Source organism: Lineus longissimus, chromosome 4 (assembly GCF_910592395.1).
Source record: "Lineus longissimus chromosome 4, tnLinLong1.2, whole genome shotgun sequence".
Lineage (NCBI taxonomy): Eukaryota > Metazoa > Nemertea > Pilidiophora > Heteronemertea > Lineidae > Lineus > Lineus longissimus.
Genome location: NC_088311.1, coordinates 613,823 through 631,250, shown reverse-complemented (window position 1 = coordinate 631,250; position 17,428 = coordinate 613,823). Strand labels below are relative to the sequence as shown.

General features: G+C 39.9%; 2 protein-coding genes across 16 annotated transcripts in view; both read right to left on the bottom strand.

The window, feature by feature from the left end:
* LOC135487240 (adhesion G protein-coupled receptor L2-like) overlaps positions 1-10,918 on the bottom strand; it is a 32,559-nt gene extending 21,641 nt beyond the window's left edge. For 3 of the 12 annotated variants that reach the window (XM_064770752.1, XM_064770756.1, XM_064770757.1), the window contains exons 1-6: positions 10,534-10,606; positions 7,715-7,835; positions 7,259-7,451; positions 4,087-4,196; positions 2,096-2,122; positions 555-602 (exon numbers count right to left, since the gene is read on the bottom strand). In XM_064770752.1, the coding sequence (XP_064626822.1) occupies positions 555-602; positions 2,096-2,122; positions 4,087-4,196; positions 7,259-7,451; positions 7,715-7,835; positions 10,534-10,536 (502 nt within the window). In that variant the 5' untranslated portion in view covers positions 10,537-10,606. Of the gene's footprint in view, positions 1-554; positions 603-2,095; positions 2,123-4,086; positions 4,197-5,486; positions 5,594-7,258; positions 7,452-7,714; positions 7,836-9,680; positions 9,824-10,533; positions 10,608-10,867 lie in introns of those variants that run through there. The other 9 variants (XM_064770750.1, XM_064770749.1, XM_064770760.1 and 6 more) reach the window with 9 other exon arrangements.
* Positions 10,919-11,410: 492 nt separating this feature from the next.
* LOC135486158 (small glutamine-rich tetratricopeptide repeat-containing protein alpha-like) lies at positions 11,411-17,372 on the bottom strand. Of its 4 annotated transcripts, none has more exons than XM_064768728.1 (12): positions 17,240-17,372; positions 16,641-16,754; positions 16,335-16,435; positions 16,083-16,155; positions 15,737-15,836; positions 15,057-15,161; positions 14,701-14,839; positions 14,291-14,389; positions 14,002-14,039; positions 13,705-13,770; positions 13,320-13,471; positions 11,411-13,165 (listed from the first exon to the last, which is right to left on the bottom strand). In XM_064768728.1, the coding sequence occupies exons 2-12, from the start codon at positions 16,738-16,740 to the stop codon at positions 13,143-13,145; spliced, it is 996 nt and encodes a 331-aa protein (XP_064624798.1). In that variant the 5' UTR covers positions 16,741-16,754; positions 17,240-17,372; the 3' UTR covers positions 11,411-13,142. The 4 variants fall into 4 exon arrangements, with proteins under 4 accessions (XP_064624798.1, XP_064624797.1, XP_064624796.1 ...); XM_064768727.1 differs by lacking the exon at positions 17,240-17,372 and adding an exon at positions 17,160-17,218; XM_064768726.1 differs by lacking the exon at positions 17,240-17,372 and adding an exon at positions 17,134-17,199.
* Positions 17,373-17,428: the final 56 nt, after the last annotated feature.

The following is a 17,428-nucleotide window of genomic DNA, read 5'->3' as shown; positions in this document are numbered from 1 at the left end:
AGGATCATGCATGATTTGTCATGTTTGTCTGAACATCTTCAGGTGTCAGTGGCTTGGGTAGTAAATATTTGATGGTGTTCAACTTCAGAATACCAAACACCATCATCATTTATCATCACTGGGCATATTGATGTAGAGGGTCTTGTTGATGTTCACTTTCATCAAGGTCAAGCACATATCATTCCCAAGGTCAAGGTCGAGATGAACTGCAAGACACATTACATTAAGGAGGGACAGGGGCTATGACACAATGGTATCATCTCTTGGAAGACAACCACGGCCAGCACTGGGATGAAGTGACAGAACATGCACATTGCAAGCTCTCAACGTAAACAGTACAGGACACATCATGTCCCAATAGTGGAAGAACAGAAATGTCCAAACTCTGACAAGCAGGTACATTTAAAACAGATGGATGTATACATACAGAACACGCAGGTAGTTTACAATGTCACCTTCATTCAAACAGGGAGAGGGTGGTGAGAAACCGGGCAAACTGGGTTGAAATATTATGATGTTGATGCGATGCTACAGAGATGAAGTTTGCGGGATACCTGCTGAGGTGTTGGTGACGAGGTCTGCTGGCGTTTTGATTGGGGTTCCTGAAACAAATGGCTGCCATATTTAGTAAAGGGTAACCTCAGTGGCGACAGAACACAATGAAATTACGGCATATATACATGTATACATATCATGTGTGAAGGTAACACAAAATAATCAATGATGGAGCATGCATTTTACAACTGGCATTCATGATTCTTCTCAGAGAATGTTAAAACGTCATATTTGTAACTTTCTGGTGCATCTTCAGTTTTGTGGGATATCCCAAAAAATACCCTTCCACATCTCTGTAGGAGATGACGACACACTTTTTGGGTCACCCTGTAGGACATGGGTTCGACCAGGAAGGTGTTATACAATCCCAGCTCAACTGCCGGGGGAAAATGAGAAGGAAATGTGACCAGTGGATTCCTACACTTAATGGGTTCAATTATCACTTCATGTCAGCAACTCCTGACACGAGTTTGTTCTTGTGATGCAAATCATGGAAAACTATTTAGATAAAGGTCAAGAGGATTCACTTCCATCATAATTGGAATCACTAAGTGGGACTTAGCATCATGTACATACAGTACAATGGTCGAATCATTTATGTCAGGATCATGAGAGGATATTAGACAAAACTATAACAGGCAATAAACATACATGTATTATGTGCTGAACTCATTATTATGTCATTAAAATGGTTCAATTAGAAATCAACATGTCACATTGTCACAAACTACTAAGTACAGTATGTACTGCAACCAGCAGTTATTATATACCAGTAACATTCATTATTCAAAAATCATGCGTCATTGAACAACTCTCAATGTCAATCTCCTGAAGAACAAAGCTCTGTTCAATGGCAAGGCGATCATGGTGGCTTGGGTGTTCCCTTCTTTGTATTCAGAAACCATAAGAAATGATTATAATGTGATATGCTGACCCCTTGTTCAACCTCTCCAATCAACCACGTTGAGGTATTCCACCTGGCAATTAAGATATTTCATATTCACATGTCAAATTCCATCATGTTTGAAATTGCACTTATTGACATGAAGACACTGTGGATCGACATGTGCATTCAGGAGAGGAAGTGGCACACGATCGCCGTCATCACTGCTGACCACGAGGAAAATTAGCCCATTTATATTCATAAATTGTCCCATACTGTCCGTCCTATTTCAATTCACACCTACTTACATTTGATACACGAGTACGAATTAGTTCTAATTTGATAATCATCTGGATCGGGTGTCAGGTGTCGGGTGTTGGATCGGATGTTAGATATGACACCGACATTTGATACGCGACGACCCGAGAGTGAAAGAGAAAACACACAAAGACGTTTACACAACACCACGCTTCGTGAATAAACCATTTCACCCAAGCTGTAAAGACGAGATTTTGTTCAGATCCGGGGAAACTTATAATCTAGCTTTGATTTGAATGACAACAGATATTTCAGGACTGTGATTGATTGTCAAATGACCTGAGGGTGAAATGGTTGATTCTAACCAATACAACATCAACGTTCATCTATAGTATATACCTGTTGTTGGTTCCATCTCCTCCTCGTCTAATGCAGCAAGAGAAGAAGACACAAAGATATTGTGAGCATTTCAAGATAATACGTAACTTCATAAGGTGATTACTTTGTACAAACTTCATTGATGATACTCAAAGACCCAAATAATGTTACTTCACAGTACTTCAGGTTATGTCAGATGGAAACATTTGTCAGTGATTTGTACAACCTAATATGTGTCATATATCGGCTGGAGTTTGTCCCAACACCAAATGACGCGATCTCTACACTGTGTGGCGGCCATTGAGAACTTGGGAGGCCAATAATTACCCAAAATGATGTTGAGATTGAAGTACTTTGAACCTGGGGCCATGCCAACTGGGCTAACTATGTTGAAATTACACATAATGACATCCCACTGCTTTTGTGGAGAAATATGTTCATTTGGTGCCAACATGATATATAGTCACCAGTGGCATTATTTTCAATAGTAAAATGCTACCAATTGTCTGATCAACGCATTTTTTGTCGAGATGGTGAGTCATAATTACACCACTATATCATTTGACTCTGCAGACAGTATAAATAATGGACATAGCCTGAGAGTGTGCACACCAATAACTGAATCAAAACCATAATAATTCAACAGATGATTGATTTTAAATCATGGATCTGATTATGTCAGGCAAAATTACCATGAAAATAGCAAGAGGTTTTTCACGACTGGATGAGTCAGCGTGATGCAATGGACCAGATGAGAGGGACATTGATTAGTGGCCGGCGGCATTCTTCAAAGAGTCGCAAACATCATCTTTGTAATTGTATCACAATGAAAATGTCTCATGACTTCCAGACTCGGCTCTGTAGATAAGATTTTCCAAGGTGAAAATAATCTTGGATTTCTCATGGCAACGTTCGTTGGTGGGTGGCTCTGAAAACTCCACATTGAGAAGGAATTTTCCAGAATCCACACCCTAGTATCGACTTTCAGGAAAACATGCAGAGTTTTTGCACACTGTGACCCAGTGAAATACGCTTGGTCCGTACTTCAAGAAGCATCAAGTACTGCATACATGAGGGTATACTTGAAAATGTTTATGCAAATAGGCATACCAACATGCATTGTGGGTGTCTAAACAAGTCCCATATCTAACATGATGCAAATTTATTTTGACCCAAAGCAATTTTGTATGCATTGTAATGTAAGGACATGAAAACATGCACGTGATATCTCATGGGAAGGACCGGTTATATGGAGTCACCACAAGGCCATATCTCACGGGAAGGACCGGTTATATGGAGTCACCACAAGGCCATATCTCACGGGAAGGACCGGTTATGTGGAGTCACCACAAGGCCATATCTCATGGGAAGGACCGGTTATGTGGAGTCACCACAAGGCCATATCTCACGGGAAGGACCGGTTATGTGGAGTCACCACAAGGCCATACACCATTTATAAAGCACCAACACCAACACATGAAGGTCATAATAATGATAAACAAGGCTACTCAAATGCTAAAGGATAAACCTCAATCTGATTGGAATATTTGACAAATACTGCTGCCAATGGATCACTATAGGTGGCCATTCATTTTAGATTAAGAAGTGATTATTGAGCAATTACCAAAATAAAACAACAATAGGGGTATTAAGTCTCTCACTGGCTTGGTGTTACCAAACAATATTATCAGTCAAATGGGACGAATGTGTCCACAAAACATGGCCGAGTTTACTGATTCAGCAGTACAGCAGAGAGTTACTTTGTAACAAGACCCACTTGATGCAAGGTTTGGTTAGGTTTGCATAGAGTTGCCCCCAAAAGAAATTCAAACTACATTCTGCTAACATTGGATGGTCCAGGGGTTAAGGAATTTTGTCCCAGACAAAATAAGGCTCACCATTGTGAGTTAAAGGAAATACATACATTTGAGTGAAATGAAACGCATAAGAACTGTGCAAGATTCAAAACGATGATGATGATGATGATTTCGAAAACTTAATCTATACCATACCTCCTGGTTTGCATGAGTAGCGAACCTCCAAATATTTCACCGTATCTGGGCACGGGTCGCCAAACACATTATTCTGAACTTGAAGAACACACGATTGTCGGTCATGGCACCTGTAGCGTCATGCAAGAGAAAATACAAAACGATGCTGTTAAAAGGAACATGCGTAATCATATGCTTGCAACAATAACACAGAATTAGTGGAGGTTATAGAACACATGTTGATGATTATTCATGTTAGGGGCAAGGATCTGCAAAACAAAGGACAAGTTAGAGAAGAATGGTTCTGAATTTTCGCAAACATTTTATACGTTTGTTTAGAAATCATCATTAGTCAACCAGAAGTCGATGTTCCTTTATTTGATCCAGATCCAGACAATTCCAAAATGAAATCTAGAACAGACCAAGAGTAACTAGGAATCCCACACCATAGACCAACCCTTTCAAATTCAGATTTTCCCTCACTTGAAAATTCAGAATCATTCATTTGTAACGAACAAACAAGTTGTGAGTGAAAGACAGAGGAGCTCATTCAAACACTTGGAGGTGTACACATGCTGTTTGTAGTGTAGTCATGCACAGTTGGACCACTCAAGGACACAAATCTGAAATCATAGATTTTCCATTCATCTGGCACTTTTTGCCAGGTCAGTGCAAAGATAAGACGGTGTTTCAACCAGTATGGTACAGTGTGTGAATGAAGTAGCTTTTTGTACGTATGTTACTTAGTTATCAAAACATGTGATGGTGTTCATGCAAAAAGGCAGAAAGGTGCAATATCAAAATTCAGGGAGAACTTGCAATTTTTACATTTTCAAAATTCGGGCAGAATCGACTGATTTGTTCATCACACTATGACAAGCAATATCTCATATGTTTTTTTAAATGTTAGATCAAGGTTTCTCATTTCTTTGGTGTACCAGTTAGTTAGTCCAACTTTACTAGATACATACTATTACTATACAGGAGACCAAGCTCATAATATGCCCTATATAGTAGGTTGTCCTAACCGGCATAGTTTAGATACGAGGCACAACTAAAGGACTTCTGATAATATGTACAGTTTCAAGCCTCAAGGTCGTTCCATCTTTTCAAGGTCATGCAGCAATACAACTACATAGAATCCAATCGGATCAACACAGCAATACCAGCCAATTTGAAATAAGTATTTCACTGGGCAATAAAAGAATGTACAATTAGGACAGATTATACAATATGTACAACCAGTGTACATATTCATAATAAGTACATAATTAGACAATTATGTACACTTCTGCCCTTCAGCATGAACACCAGAAAGGAAGCACAAGTTATTGGTTGCTATGGAACATGCTGTTGTTACTAAGGCTTGTGCTGGTTGCTATGGCAACATGCCATATACTTCCACTCAATAGAGGTCTCACCTTTCTCACACTGCCATTCGACCTCCAAATATTTTGGAGTATCTGAACAGCTATCGCCAAATATTGCATTGGTTGCAGGTATGTCACATTCTTGCCTGCCAGCACACCTGTTGGTGAGGTTAACAGAGGAAATCATGTCAGAAATAAAAGAGTGTGTGGACTATGTGAAAAATAGCATAAAATGTGACCTACACCTAGGCTGGGATAGTTTGGGCCAATTTCAGAGGTAAATCTCAAGGGTGACCCAACCATCTGATAAGTGACTTTCATCTTTCTTTCAGTATCAGCAGTCACACTTGGATGATGCATGTTGGCAGCACAGAGACAAAGTCGCTCAATTCCAAACATGCAGTCAGTTTGACTGGTTACCTTATGAAATTGACCCATGTTATAGAAACCAACACCGAAGGAGAAAATGTGATCCATTTCATTGAGTAAGATCAGATACTTTACAAAACGACTAAGTTCAAAGTATAACTTGAGTCCGTTTTGCCAACTATCCATGGAGGTTGAGTGTTGTGCTTGGCTTGGACCAGCCACCTTACACCACTAAACCAATCACATACCCAACAAAACGATTGTAAAATGGGTTGTTACAGCACTGATTAGATGTTAAAAATACACACTACCAGCACAACATCAAATTTAAAGGGTTCATTTGAAGTAGCTGCATTCATACTAAATGCAGTGTGAATATCAATCAAAGAATTCATTGGAAAATCTCTTAAAAGTACATGTACTTCAATTTAGAACCTCTCAGAATGGCATTGGTGATACATGTTCCTGTGAGCTTGGTCATTCCCTGTCACATGTAAGCTGTCATTGTATTCTAAAATGTTCCTGATTTACATCTGTACATGTTTGATTTAACATGCATTTTACCACAGGTTTGTAGTTGTAAGGCGACCTGCTGTTAGCAAGAAACAGAGGAAGTATCCACTTTAGAAATAATGGAGCAACAAATGGAACAGTAGCCAAAACAATGCCATCTGAACTGATCAGGTAACTCTGGTGAAACCGATGAGGCTAAGACTTGATGCACAAGGTTCTTGGGTGTTCACTCAAGAAGATGCCAAATGCATGGAGCTGGTTAATTTCCACCTGCGAAAGTGAATCCAAAACGGCAATTTAGTACCAGTATGATTGGAACACTTGTTTGAGGATTTGTTGATGGTAGCCTCACAGGTGGTTAGATCTCGTACTGTTTCCTGGGATAATGAATTTCTATGATAGCCCACCTGTGTCTACAAATTATCATGTTTGTCTCACAAATTAACAAGTTTGAGGCTTGTGCACCAGTTGTTCATGATTTGAGAGCAGGATACCTGCCTACTACACGACAGTAAGAAGACCAGGCTCAACATATTTACTATTAGAAATCTTCTAACAGTCAGTTGTGTATAAAGGAGACGCGAGACACAAACCAGCCCCACCAAGTTCACCTCGTGTATTGAGTGCTTCAGCTCATAAACCCCAATACTTCAGGTAAATGGACAGGTTCACATCATCACCAATATATAACACATCTATCAAGAAGGCTGAAAGATGGATTTGCTGAAATAGCCCTTCATCGCCAGTTCTAAAAGGTCAAGATACCCATACATAATGAAGACTGAAACATGCAAGAAACATTTCAAAATTTAAGTTTTCAACATTGGAATGACCAAACTCACAAAGCACAATGCTTGACAAGTAAATGCTACACGCCCGAAATAAAAAGTTGTGTCACTTAAATTTGAATTCATTGAAATCACAGCTGTTGATAGACTCACCTTTCTGAGACGATGCTTAGAGAACGGACAGACATGCATCGAGTACTCCACTTTCCCGTCACACGATGCTGATTACAGACAGACAGACTATAGCGACCATAATTCGCCCACTTGATGTGTATCCTCATGTTGGCTGGGCATCGCAATGGCATCGTGCCCCCTTCACAGGCGAGCGCATTTCTCTCTATTGGTACTGGAAATAGACAAGATAGTCATAGTTAGACATGAAATAGGCAGGCCAGGTCAAAAGGTTCTTCCATGTGTACATTTCGATGTTTGATTGGGGTTTCTCAGCCACAGGCACTACGACATGGAGTACATGAACCAGTGACAGGCATCGTGTGAATCATGCAACAAATTGTCAGACTATTGCTTAGCTCAGCATAACATGCCTTGTGTGACGAACCCAACTTTTCTAATGATTCAACGTAACACATGAAGGTGTACTTTTCCTACCTTTTTGATTTGCAGCTCCAGATATCAACACAAACACATTGGTAATCCACAGAATATACACAAATAGCTTTTTACAGATGAATAAATCCATTCTGGTTCGGAGGGGAGGCTTCATTGAGATCTGCAATGAAAGAGGGTGAAACAAATGAACAACTTGATGATGATGAGAAGACTGTGAAGACTGTGAATATATCTCTGCAATCCTCCTCAGCCTCTTGCTCTTCTCTCTAACCTTACCAATATCTGTCGTATACCTAAGGTTCATGGACCTTGAGATGCCAGGGCTGGTCTGCCGAGTGGGGTCACCATTATACTAAACCTGCAATTCTGTTGGAACATTAGACAGAAGGCGTTGTTAAACATGTATCAATTTACCTATTGTTCTTGATGCAGAATAATACCAAAGAATGAACAGGATCTCTCATGAAAGCTACATTGTAGCAACATGCAGCATTCATTGGACTTTCTAAAGGTGTTCTGCTGGATAAGGCTACTAGCCTCCTCACAAAAAGAAGATTAGTGAGCAAACACATTTGTGGTCATCAGTCAATCGTCCATCAGTTTACACATGTTTGAAGACAAGAGGCAAGTCTAAAGCCAATCATTTTCCATAATAGCGTCTCCAAAACTATGACAAGAGCAAGGGTGCGCTTTCCCGAACCTTGGAATGGCCACCAAGGTTGAATGAGAAACAAAAACCCAATTCACCTGCAGAGTCAGAATTACTGACTTTATCAGTAAAATTGGTTTCACTAACAATTCATTAGTGAAAATGAAAGACAATCACCACAATTTTCTTGGATGAGTAACCAGACAGAGTTTCTCCACGCCATGAAGACAACATCTGCAGAGTGCTAAATCTACGCCATGTGCCGGTAATCAGTTTGCCACCAGGTGAGAGAAAAAACTTAATCAGCGCAACTTTCCATGCCGATTAGCAACAATTTAGCAAATGTGGGGAAAAACACAAGCAACTGATCAATAATGTCTTGAAAAAAGCTGAATTTACTGCCAAATGTGAGCTGAATTGTAAACTGTCACTGGCAAGTGCTTGCTGACCCTGGAAAAACGCATTATAAAGGACAATATCCCTCCAAAAAGGAAGTATTTTGAAAAATAACCACCCTTGAAGCCACAGTAGGACAATCAGATGGAACCCATTGTCAGTATTGCTTTAGAAAACAAAAACCAATACAGACTGTTGAAAAATAACAGAATAAAAGTGTTCTCCACATGCCTTCTGATTGATAAGGTAATCAACTGCTGAATTCCACTAATTCTTGAGAATTTCATGGAGCCCGATGTATCAAATGCAAGCACCATCAACATGATCAGTTGATTTTATCAACACAACTCTGCATGCCTGACATTGCTGCAGTTGTTTTATAAGAAGTGACATCAGGTGATGCACTCCAAGTCAAGTAGTATCAAATAGACTCACAGGGGAACGAGAAGTGGCCAACAGTATGGAAAAAAACAGTGATTTCCATTTTGAGGTCTCCAGCAGTCTGTCCCAGAGATGATCAAACCCATCACCTCCCAGTGAGTTAAGCCTGGGGCCTTTGGTCTCACAACTATTTCACCAAACCCACTGATTGAGCAGACTCTCCAAGACAGATTCAGTACATGATACAGGCTTTAAAAAAAGATGACTTTGTCTTCATTGATGGTTTTCTCAAGCATTTTTGTGGAGGTCAGAATGAACTTCACTTTGTTTCAACCTGAAGTGCACCAAGACAAACATAGGGTTACTAAGGAACAGATGGAAATGCATCATAACAACTGCCATTTCAGCTGATCTATGGGCAAACTACATGAACTAAACAAAGCTGTTTTCGACAGATGTCATTTTAGTGCCTCTGAGTTTTCTGATTGAAGATGGGGTTCACAGCTGACAAAATCAAGAATTATTTGAAGCTAGAAGTTCAATATACATGAATGGAGGTGTAGGACCACTAGACCTTACCCTCAGACACTTTGAGCACAGTCAGAAACACACAATTCCTGAGGATTTTTTCCTTGGACGATCATTTTCTATCCTCTGGCAGTTAAATGCGAGAAACTTACATGACAAAACAAAACTGCATGACCAGTGAAAGTTTTTTGCAAAAGAAACAGGTCACCTCACTGTCTGGCCTGGGGCAACATGGAATTCCTGCTCTTTCAACACCAAAAAACATGATAAAAGCCAGCATGTGAAAAAAAGGTTGCCTAAAGCCTATTGGGTGCCATGCACTGTGAAGAATGCAGGTCAAATACTGATAACCTGAATACCACCATAATAAGGGAGAAAATTGACTTAAATTCTCCTGATTGGTTCTAAATGACATCATGAGGTTCACACCCGGGTTGAGAACAGAAGCAAATGGTGGTGACATGGAGACGAACAAAACAATATCTGAGGATGCAAAATAGAAATGAGTTCACTACACAATCATTTCATACGTTCAGCAGATTTTGGTGAAAAGCTTGATGAATAAGGGTACAGGCGTTGGCTAGTACATATTATAATATTTTCACAGGTTCTGACAAGTACTTCCTCTTCAATATATCAAATGCAAAGCGTCGTTGCCATGATGTAGACTAAAGACAAACTATGCAACTAACTTTATGCACGCACCATCACTGTTCATTGGGTGAGGTCAAATCCCTTGGTTAATTTGAGTTAACACGAACACTAACACTAACTCTGACACTCGTGTTGACTCAGACATTTGACGTCACCCACTGTCACAAATCATGCCGAAAATGAAAAATGGACTGTAAAAACTATTTCATAACAATCATCGGAATCAGAGCCAAGAGCTCGAGCTACTTACCATTTCCAACGCCAAGTTGTAAGTCTCTACTTAAGCCTGACAGGCTGGCTACAGCTACTCTAACGGCCACCTTAATTAGTCTCTTCTATTGTACACCAAGCATGGACACTATGAATCATGTACTACTACTACCTTGTACTACACTACATTACACAGTCACAGATTTGATTTGTTGGCTCGGTGGGGGTGTTTTTATACAAACAAAACACACTTTGAAAGATATCATACTCCATATATCATAATCCTATCAATTCATGAACACTTATCATTCTTGGTGAACACTTATCGGCTCATCATGATTGCTGGAACATCGAGAAAAACCACTTTTGCTTACCTGTAATTTACTCAGTAATCCAAGTCATAATAATTGATTGAAATGTTGTTGTGTACAGCGCCGCCTATACTTAATTGGCAACAACAACAGTTCAAATCTGTCGCGGCCGCGCACCGCGCCGAAGACAGTATTACTAGACGCAGACGCGGCTCCACACATTGCTTGTCTGAAAAGGATCGTGCTGTCCTCTGCAAGTCATCTCCTGGTATGGGTTTTGTCAGAGGGAAGGCCCACTGTAACTTATTGTCACAAATTAAAGTTACAACCTCTATGCGGGAAAGCTGCAACTTCCACCACCCGTAAAATAGTATTGATCCCAATCTATGGTTTCTCAAGGAGAGCCCAGAGCCGCCAACTGCCTGAATGTTCGCAACTACTGCAACATTTGGGCAGACAGCCACGGATGGAAGTCATCGACTAGTACAACTCTGTGATCAACTTAGACTGCCATTCTCTTGGATATAGTCATTTACTGATCTTGATGATTGTCCAATGCCATTTCATGATGTTCAGAAATTCTCTAAGACAAAAACACACGACACCTTTTTACCAGAACATGACATTTTATTTTCATACCTTGGTACTTCAATCTTGCCCACAACAAAAACCTCAATTAAATAAATCTTGAAGTAAACAGCAGAGTATAACAGTACCAGAATAACAGTACCACAAATCTGAATTATAGAAAAGTCTGCACTAGAACTTCATTAAAGGATCCAATATACATTCATGTACCATAGGGAGAGCACATTTGATGTGAAAAGCATCACATGGCAACTAAGATGCAATAAATCTACCAAACATATTATTACAAGTTAGCAATGACCTACTACAATGCAAACTGTCATGATTTGGGGAGCATGACAGTTGATTTTCATCATGCACTACAGTTCTCCTTTACCCATTTTCTGCCTCATATCAATCTGGTCAGGGAGCTGCTGGAATGTGCTAGTCTTGACAATGTGACAAATCATGCGCTGTCATACAGAACCTAATGTGCAACTCACTTCATCCTAACATTCTGATAGTTGGTGGTGGTGGGGGGGGGGGGGGGGGATTTACACATTAGACAATATCAGAAAAGGTTACAAGTTGGAGCAAACATCCACTTGAAATCGACATTTTCAACGGAAACAATATTCCTGATCATGTTATAGAAGTTCTGCCTGGGACATTCAACTTGTTCATCTCCGGTATACCTGTCACAACCCTGCCATGAAGTAGAGACAGCTCGAACCAGAAGGCAAAAAGCATTTCCCTGACTGTATTGATATCTTTATACAACACTGACACACAAAACCCACAACTAATAAAATACATTGTATTTCCTCAGTTTTTTATGTAACTGTCAGGTACAAACCCCATTTACTGATTCTAATTCCTCGTAACAAAATGTATTTACCCAACTGACTCCATGCAGCACAATAAGGAGTCTATACAAAAACATCTACAAATTCTGTAAATAGGATCAATCTGAGCACCTTTGTAGGGTTAGTTACAAACATTTATCCAATAGGTGGCAGAGTGTAAAAACATCTCGTGGTCAAGATGTGCATCTACTTTCCCCATTTCTAAAAGCCCAAATATGTCATACTGTCAAATGTACTCGAAACCAGTAGTTTCTGGTTCCCCCTATATGTTGTGTATACTCAGAATTCAACAACTTACACTAAATGATTATCGCGACGGCACCAGTTTCATTTTACTACCACCCAGCCAGACAATTTTACTGGATTTATGAGAAAGGGACCAAGTCTTAGCATGAAAATACTATTTATACCATTTGATTATAAAATAAGGCAGTTCGAAAGAGCAGATGGATCAGTACAAAGAAAGACCAGGCAGGTCCCTTCTTCAAGAGATCTTCCAACAAAGGCCACGCTCATCCATAGTTCCACGTTACATGTATATGCACCTTTGTCACTGCCTCATAAGTTATTGATAAAATTGTCCTCAGTTCACTTAGAATGACTTATCCACTGACCAAATTACAGCTTTCTAGATGCTAGGCTATCCAGGAATGTCTTGAATTAATCTCTGGACCACAGCAATATCTTCAAGGATACCATGCAGTTGTCATATTTTGTTCTATACTTAAAATCACCTGTTCCTTCAGGATTCATAAGTCTGAACCAAAATGTGCATTATTTGTGAATTGTCAATAATCTTACAATCCATTTCTGTGTCTTGATATGACTTGTCATTATTCCAGGTGAGGCCAGGGACTGCATGTGCACAGCAGAATAACAATTGTATCACAGTTTTTATTGGATCCCTAAGAGTCCTTCTTGTCTTCTTCTGCAAATAGACAAATGGAATGATTAGACATAGGTAGGAGAAAATGAAAGGCGTCATTTCATTTTGGGCAACATGTACTTCTCTATCCAAATAATCAAACCAAAAATAATCATATCCAAAAACATACATCAAGCAAAGTGGTCCTATCACTCACCCTCTGGTTGTTTGGAATCCTCCGTTGCATTTTCCTCTGGTTTCTCCTGTGCACTGCCATCACCAGCCTCACCCTGAGCTCGGTACTGTTGGCGTAAATTGTCCACAAGATCGGGCTGCTCACTTTGCATCTGCGAGGCTAAGTCATATGTCCTAAAAGAATGTGTGGCAGTGTGAGGAAAGTGGATTGTGGTGAAGGTCTCCTCATTTCACCTACAAACAAATACTACCAAGGATTGAACTCTCTCAATCTATCAAAACCAAAAAGATGTCCCGGTCTAGTCTGTAAGTCTTGTGTTCATTATCTCTAAGGGAAAGGACTTGTATAAAATTACATCATTTTCGCCAATCTTTAAGAGCGTGTGCAACTACCAAGCATTACTTACTTTTTCATGAGGTCTTGCAATCCCGCGTTCTCTCCACTCGCCTGCCCCGAGAACATTCCCGCCATCCTATTATTGGAAGGATACCAGTGTTAGTATTTGGTCTATCTATTAAGCTAGCACTCAAAAAAACTTTCAAAACGAGGGAAAATAATCCATTCCAAAAAGGCACATCTGTGAAGGTATGGATGTGATTAGTCACCTCCACATGCCTTTGGCCTCAGTGAAACTGACTGTGAGAACTACATGTAAACAAAAGGAAAAGATTGTGACAAATCCAACAAAGAGTTTGATACTTACATATTCCTCATCTCAGGTCTTGTCATCAGATTTTGGGCCTGAAATATCCGAATGAAAAATTACAAAATGTGAATGTGATTAGCCAAAAAGTTTGTAGCTGTGACTGGCAGATGAACCAGTGCTAAGTCAGGAAGAGACGGAAGGTCAGCATCACATGATCGAACCGGTAAAGAACATCGCAGAACTGGTTGACAAGCCAAAGCTGCTGTACAAGGCTTCAAACTCAGTCTAATGCATTACAACCCATCGATGGCTCAATGAAGATATTGACAGAATCTGGGTCGCTCACCATACTCATGATATTTGGATCACTCATTAACGCTGATAAATTAAACCCTCCAGGCATGCCGGGTATACCACCACTTGCTCCGGCTCCACCAAACGCCTGCTGAAGACAAAGAAAACTGTATGTTAAGCAGTGGTGATTTCAACAAATAGACGCCATGCAGAAATCTTACACTGAGGGGCAGTTACCCTCCATCATATTCAGGAAAGTTTTGACTTGGAACCAGATTTGGAACAGGTGATGAAGTGCACAAATATTTGTCTTTTCCTGCCCAGGAGCTTTACTACTTTGAACACATGGCCTGCCTTGACAACAGTTGGATGATTCTAATGATGATTCACAGGAAGAGGACCTGTGGCATCACGTGTGCATTTTTCAGTACCAAAAAGCAAGGTGAACATCAGAACACGTACTGATCTGCTAGCTTCCATTGCTTGTTTCTCGGCTGTTTCTAGATTGGTCTTATATCCCTCGTTGTCTGGTTCAAGTTCTAAAGCCTTTTTATAGCACTCTCTGGCAGAGGTGTAATCAAGCATACCCATATATGCCAATCTGAAAAGGGGCAGACAGACATATCATCAGCATCTAGTGAAGAAGTATTAGGGAGTCAGTCAAAGGTGGATTGTGCCAGAGACACCTTGAATGCATGAACGTCATACATTCAACAACTGTTACATCAGACAGGTGTTAATAAAACATGTTGATGAACAGAACACTCGACTTGAGACAATCAATATCTGCTGATGAAAGAAAAGCATAACAAACTCACCCCATTCTGCCATAAGCTTTGCTATAATCTTTATCAATTTCTATTGCTTTCTTACAATCACATATTGCTGCTGAATGATTGTTTACTTTACTATAGGCGGCAGCCCTGGAAAAGACAAGGGAAGGCAAACGGTTCTTATGAAATGAGCCTGCATTAAAATACATGGAGATGATACACAGAAAGCTCCTCTCAACTTAGGGTGAAATGGGATGAAGCAGCATGGCATTGTAATCCAGTACTCCATGCAGCTACCTTGTTGAATAAACACCCAGCTGTTTGCAAGTAACTTGACAAGCACGATATCAAGATTCTTCACCAGTTACATGTACCTGTTTACCTGAACTCTGCTTACAAATACCCCATTATGTCTGCATCTGACCTCCTAAAAACCGTAGCTGGGATGGTAAGTCATTAGGTGATGGAGCTACACCAATCTTTATCATGGCTTTAACTCAAATTCTACAGGTGAAATAAGCAGGGCATATGGAAAGTGACAAGTAATGTAAGTCGCAACTAAACAAGTCAACTGTATCTCTCAAGTTAAAGTTAATCCTGGGAGAAGGAAAAGTAATGGATAGGGCTACCCCTATAACACAATGTAATACCAACTAACATTTCAGGAAATCATATACTATATCAGGCTCACAAAGCTGAAGATGATACTGGTTATTAACACTCACCTGTTGCAAAAATATACAGATTTGGTCCAGTCTAACTTGATGGCTTGACTGTAGAAGTCTAAAGCATCTTTGTAATTGTCAACTTTCATACACTCATTTCCTGGAAGTGGAAAAAGATCACAAATAAAGGAGATTGATGGACAGGAATATAATGCACTTACAAATGTAACAGCACAAATATAAATCAGTCAATCTATGCCAGGACCGTCTGTCTGTCAAGACTTTAAAGCTTTGAGCTGTCATGTAAATAATCGATATCCTCACACAGCGCCAAGCATCATGCAGCCTTCATTTTGCCACGGGCAATGCAAGAACTTTGAGACTAAAACCAAAATGATATTTTTACCTTGTATTTTCAGTTTTTCTGCTTCCTTTATTCCTTCCTCGGATGGTGCCCTTTTGACAATGTTTGGTGCTCCCTGAAAATGAAACAAGACAGGTCGAAACTGACCTCAGACACTTGCACAACAGGTAACACAACAAACGTCTATATGGCTAAAGGGAATTTCACCACGCAATATGGGATTTGGGTGAAAGACCTCTCATGGAAAATTGATATTTTATCCCCTATCAGCCAACTACCATTCTAGCTACTTACAACCACAGCATTGAATATGTCCAGCAAGCCCGGGTTCACTCTGTATTCTGTGTCTTGGCTTAGATCCAAGCCATATGCTGTTTCAAGGCATTGCTTGGCAACTGAAAACCGAAAGTTGATGAGAGTCATGTAAGAACAAGCAGAGTCAACAATAAAGAAACACAAATGTTGGTAAATTGTAGTCACTGCTTTGATAGATTCAGTCAAAAGTGTAGGTTTTGAAGAAATACCCTTTTTCAGTATATATAAATAGAGTTGCGATTTGTGAAGACTAGCATTTCATTAGGCCAGTTAGGTCTTCTTTACCTTCTAAACTTTCCACAGCATCCTCAGTGAGTTCACCAGAAACAATCTGATCATCCAGGAACTCTATGACAGCAAAGACGAGGCGCTTCATTTCAGCCATTGTGGACACTCAATCTGCAAAAAATAAAGCATTTTAGAGAAATAGTTGGCCGGAAAAAACTTTGGTTCAGCCACTCAATGTAATACATCCTTGAGGACAGCAGTACAGCCGGTAACCGAGAACAGAACAACCGAAGGTGACTAAACGGAGGCCGATAGACATGCTAGAAAATGTGCAAGTGCCAAAGACTCTCTGTACATTATGTACAGTGTACAAAATGTACAGCGACTCCCTGTACATTTTGTCCTATCCAATCAAAACAAGACTCGTATGGCTCCAACCGACGCTTTGATTTCGATGACAGCTTGCCAGAATCATGTTTTTAAAGATTTCTTCAACGACAATAAGTACTTATGTTTATAATATACCGCACGAAAATGTCCTTCAACCTACAAAATAAGGAAAAATGTGAGATTTACAAGCCAAAAATTCCCTGAAAAAGCCGAGAGCGGAAACTGCGCAGCAGAATTATTTTCTAAGGCTATCGCGCACTACAAACCGGAAGTTTTCCAAGCTTTCTTTCCCATCAATTTTTGGGGAGAGATAACGGCGATTGTGAATTAAAAAGATTCAGTTAATTGTTGTCCACACTTCATAAACACAATGATTCTTAATCTACGTAATTAATCCCTTTTAAATGTTTTGTGTCGTTGACCTTTCAAGGCCAGACGCGTCGAATCTCAAAAAG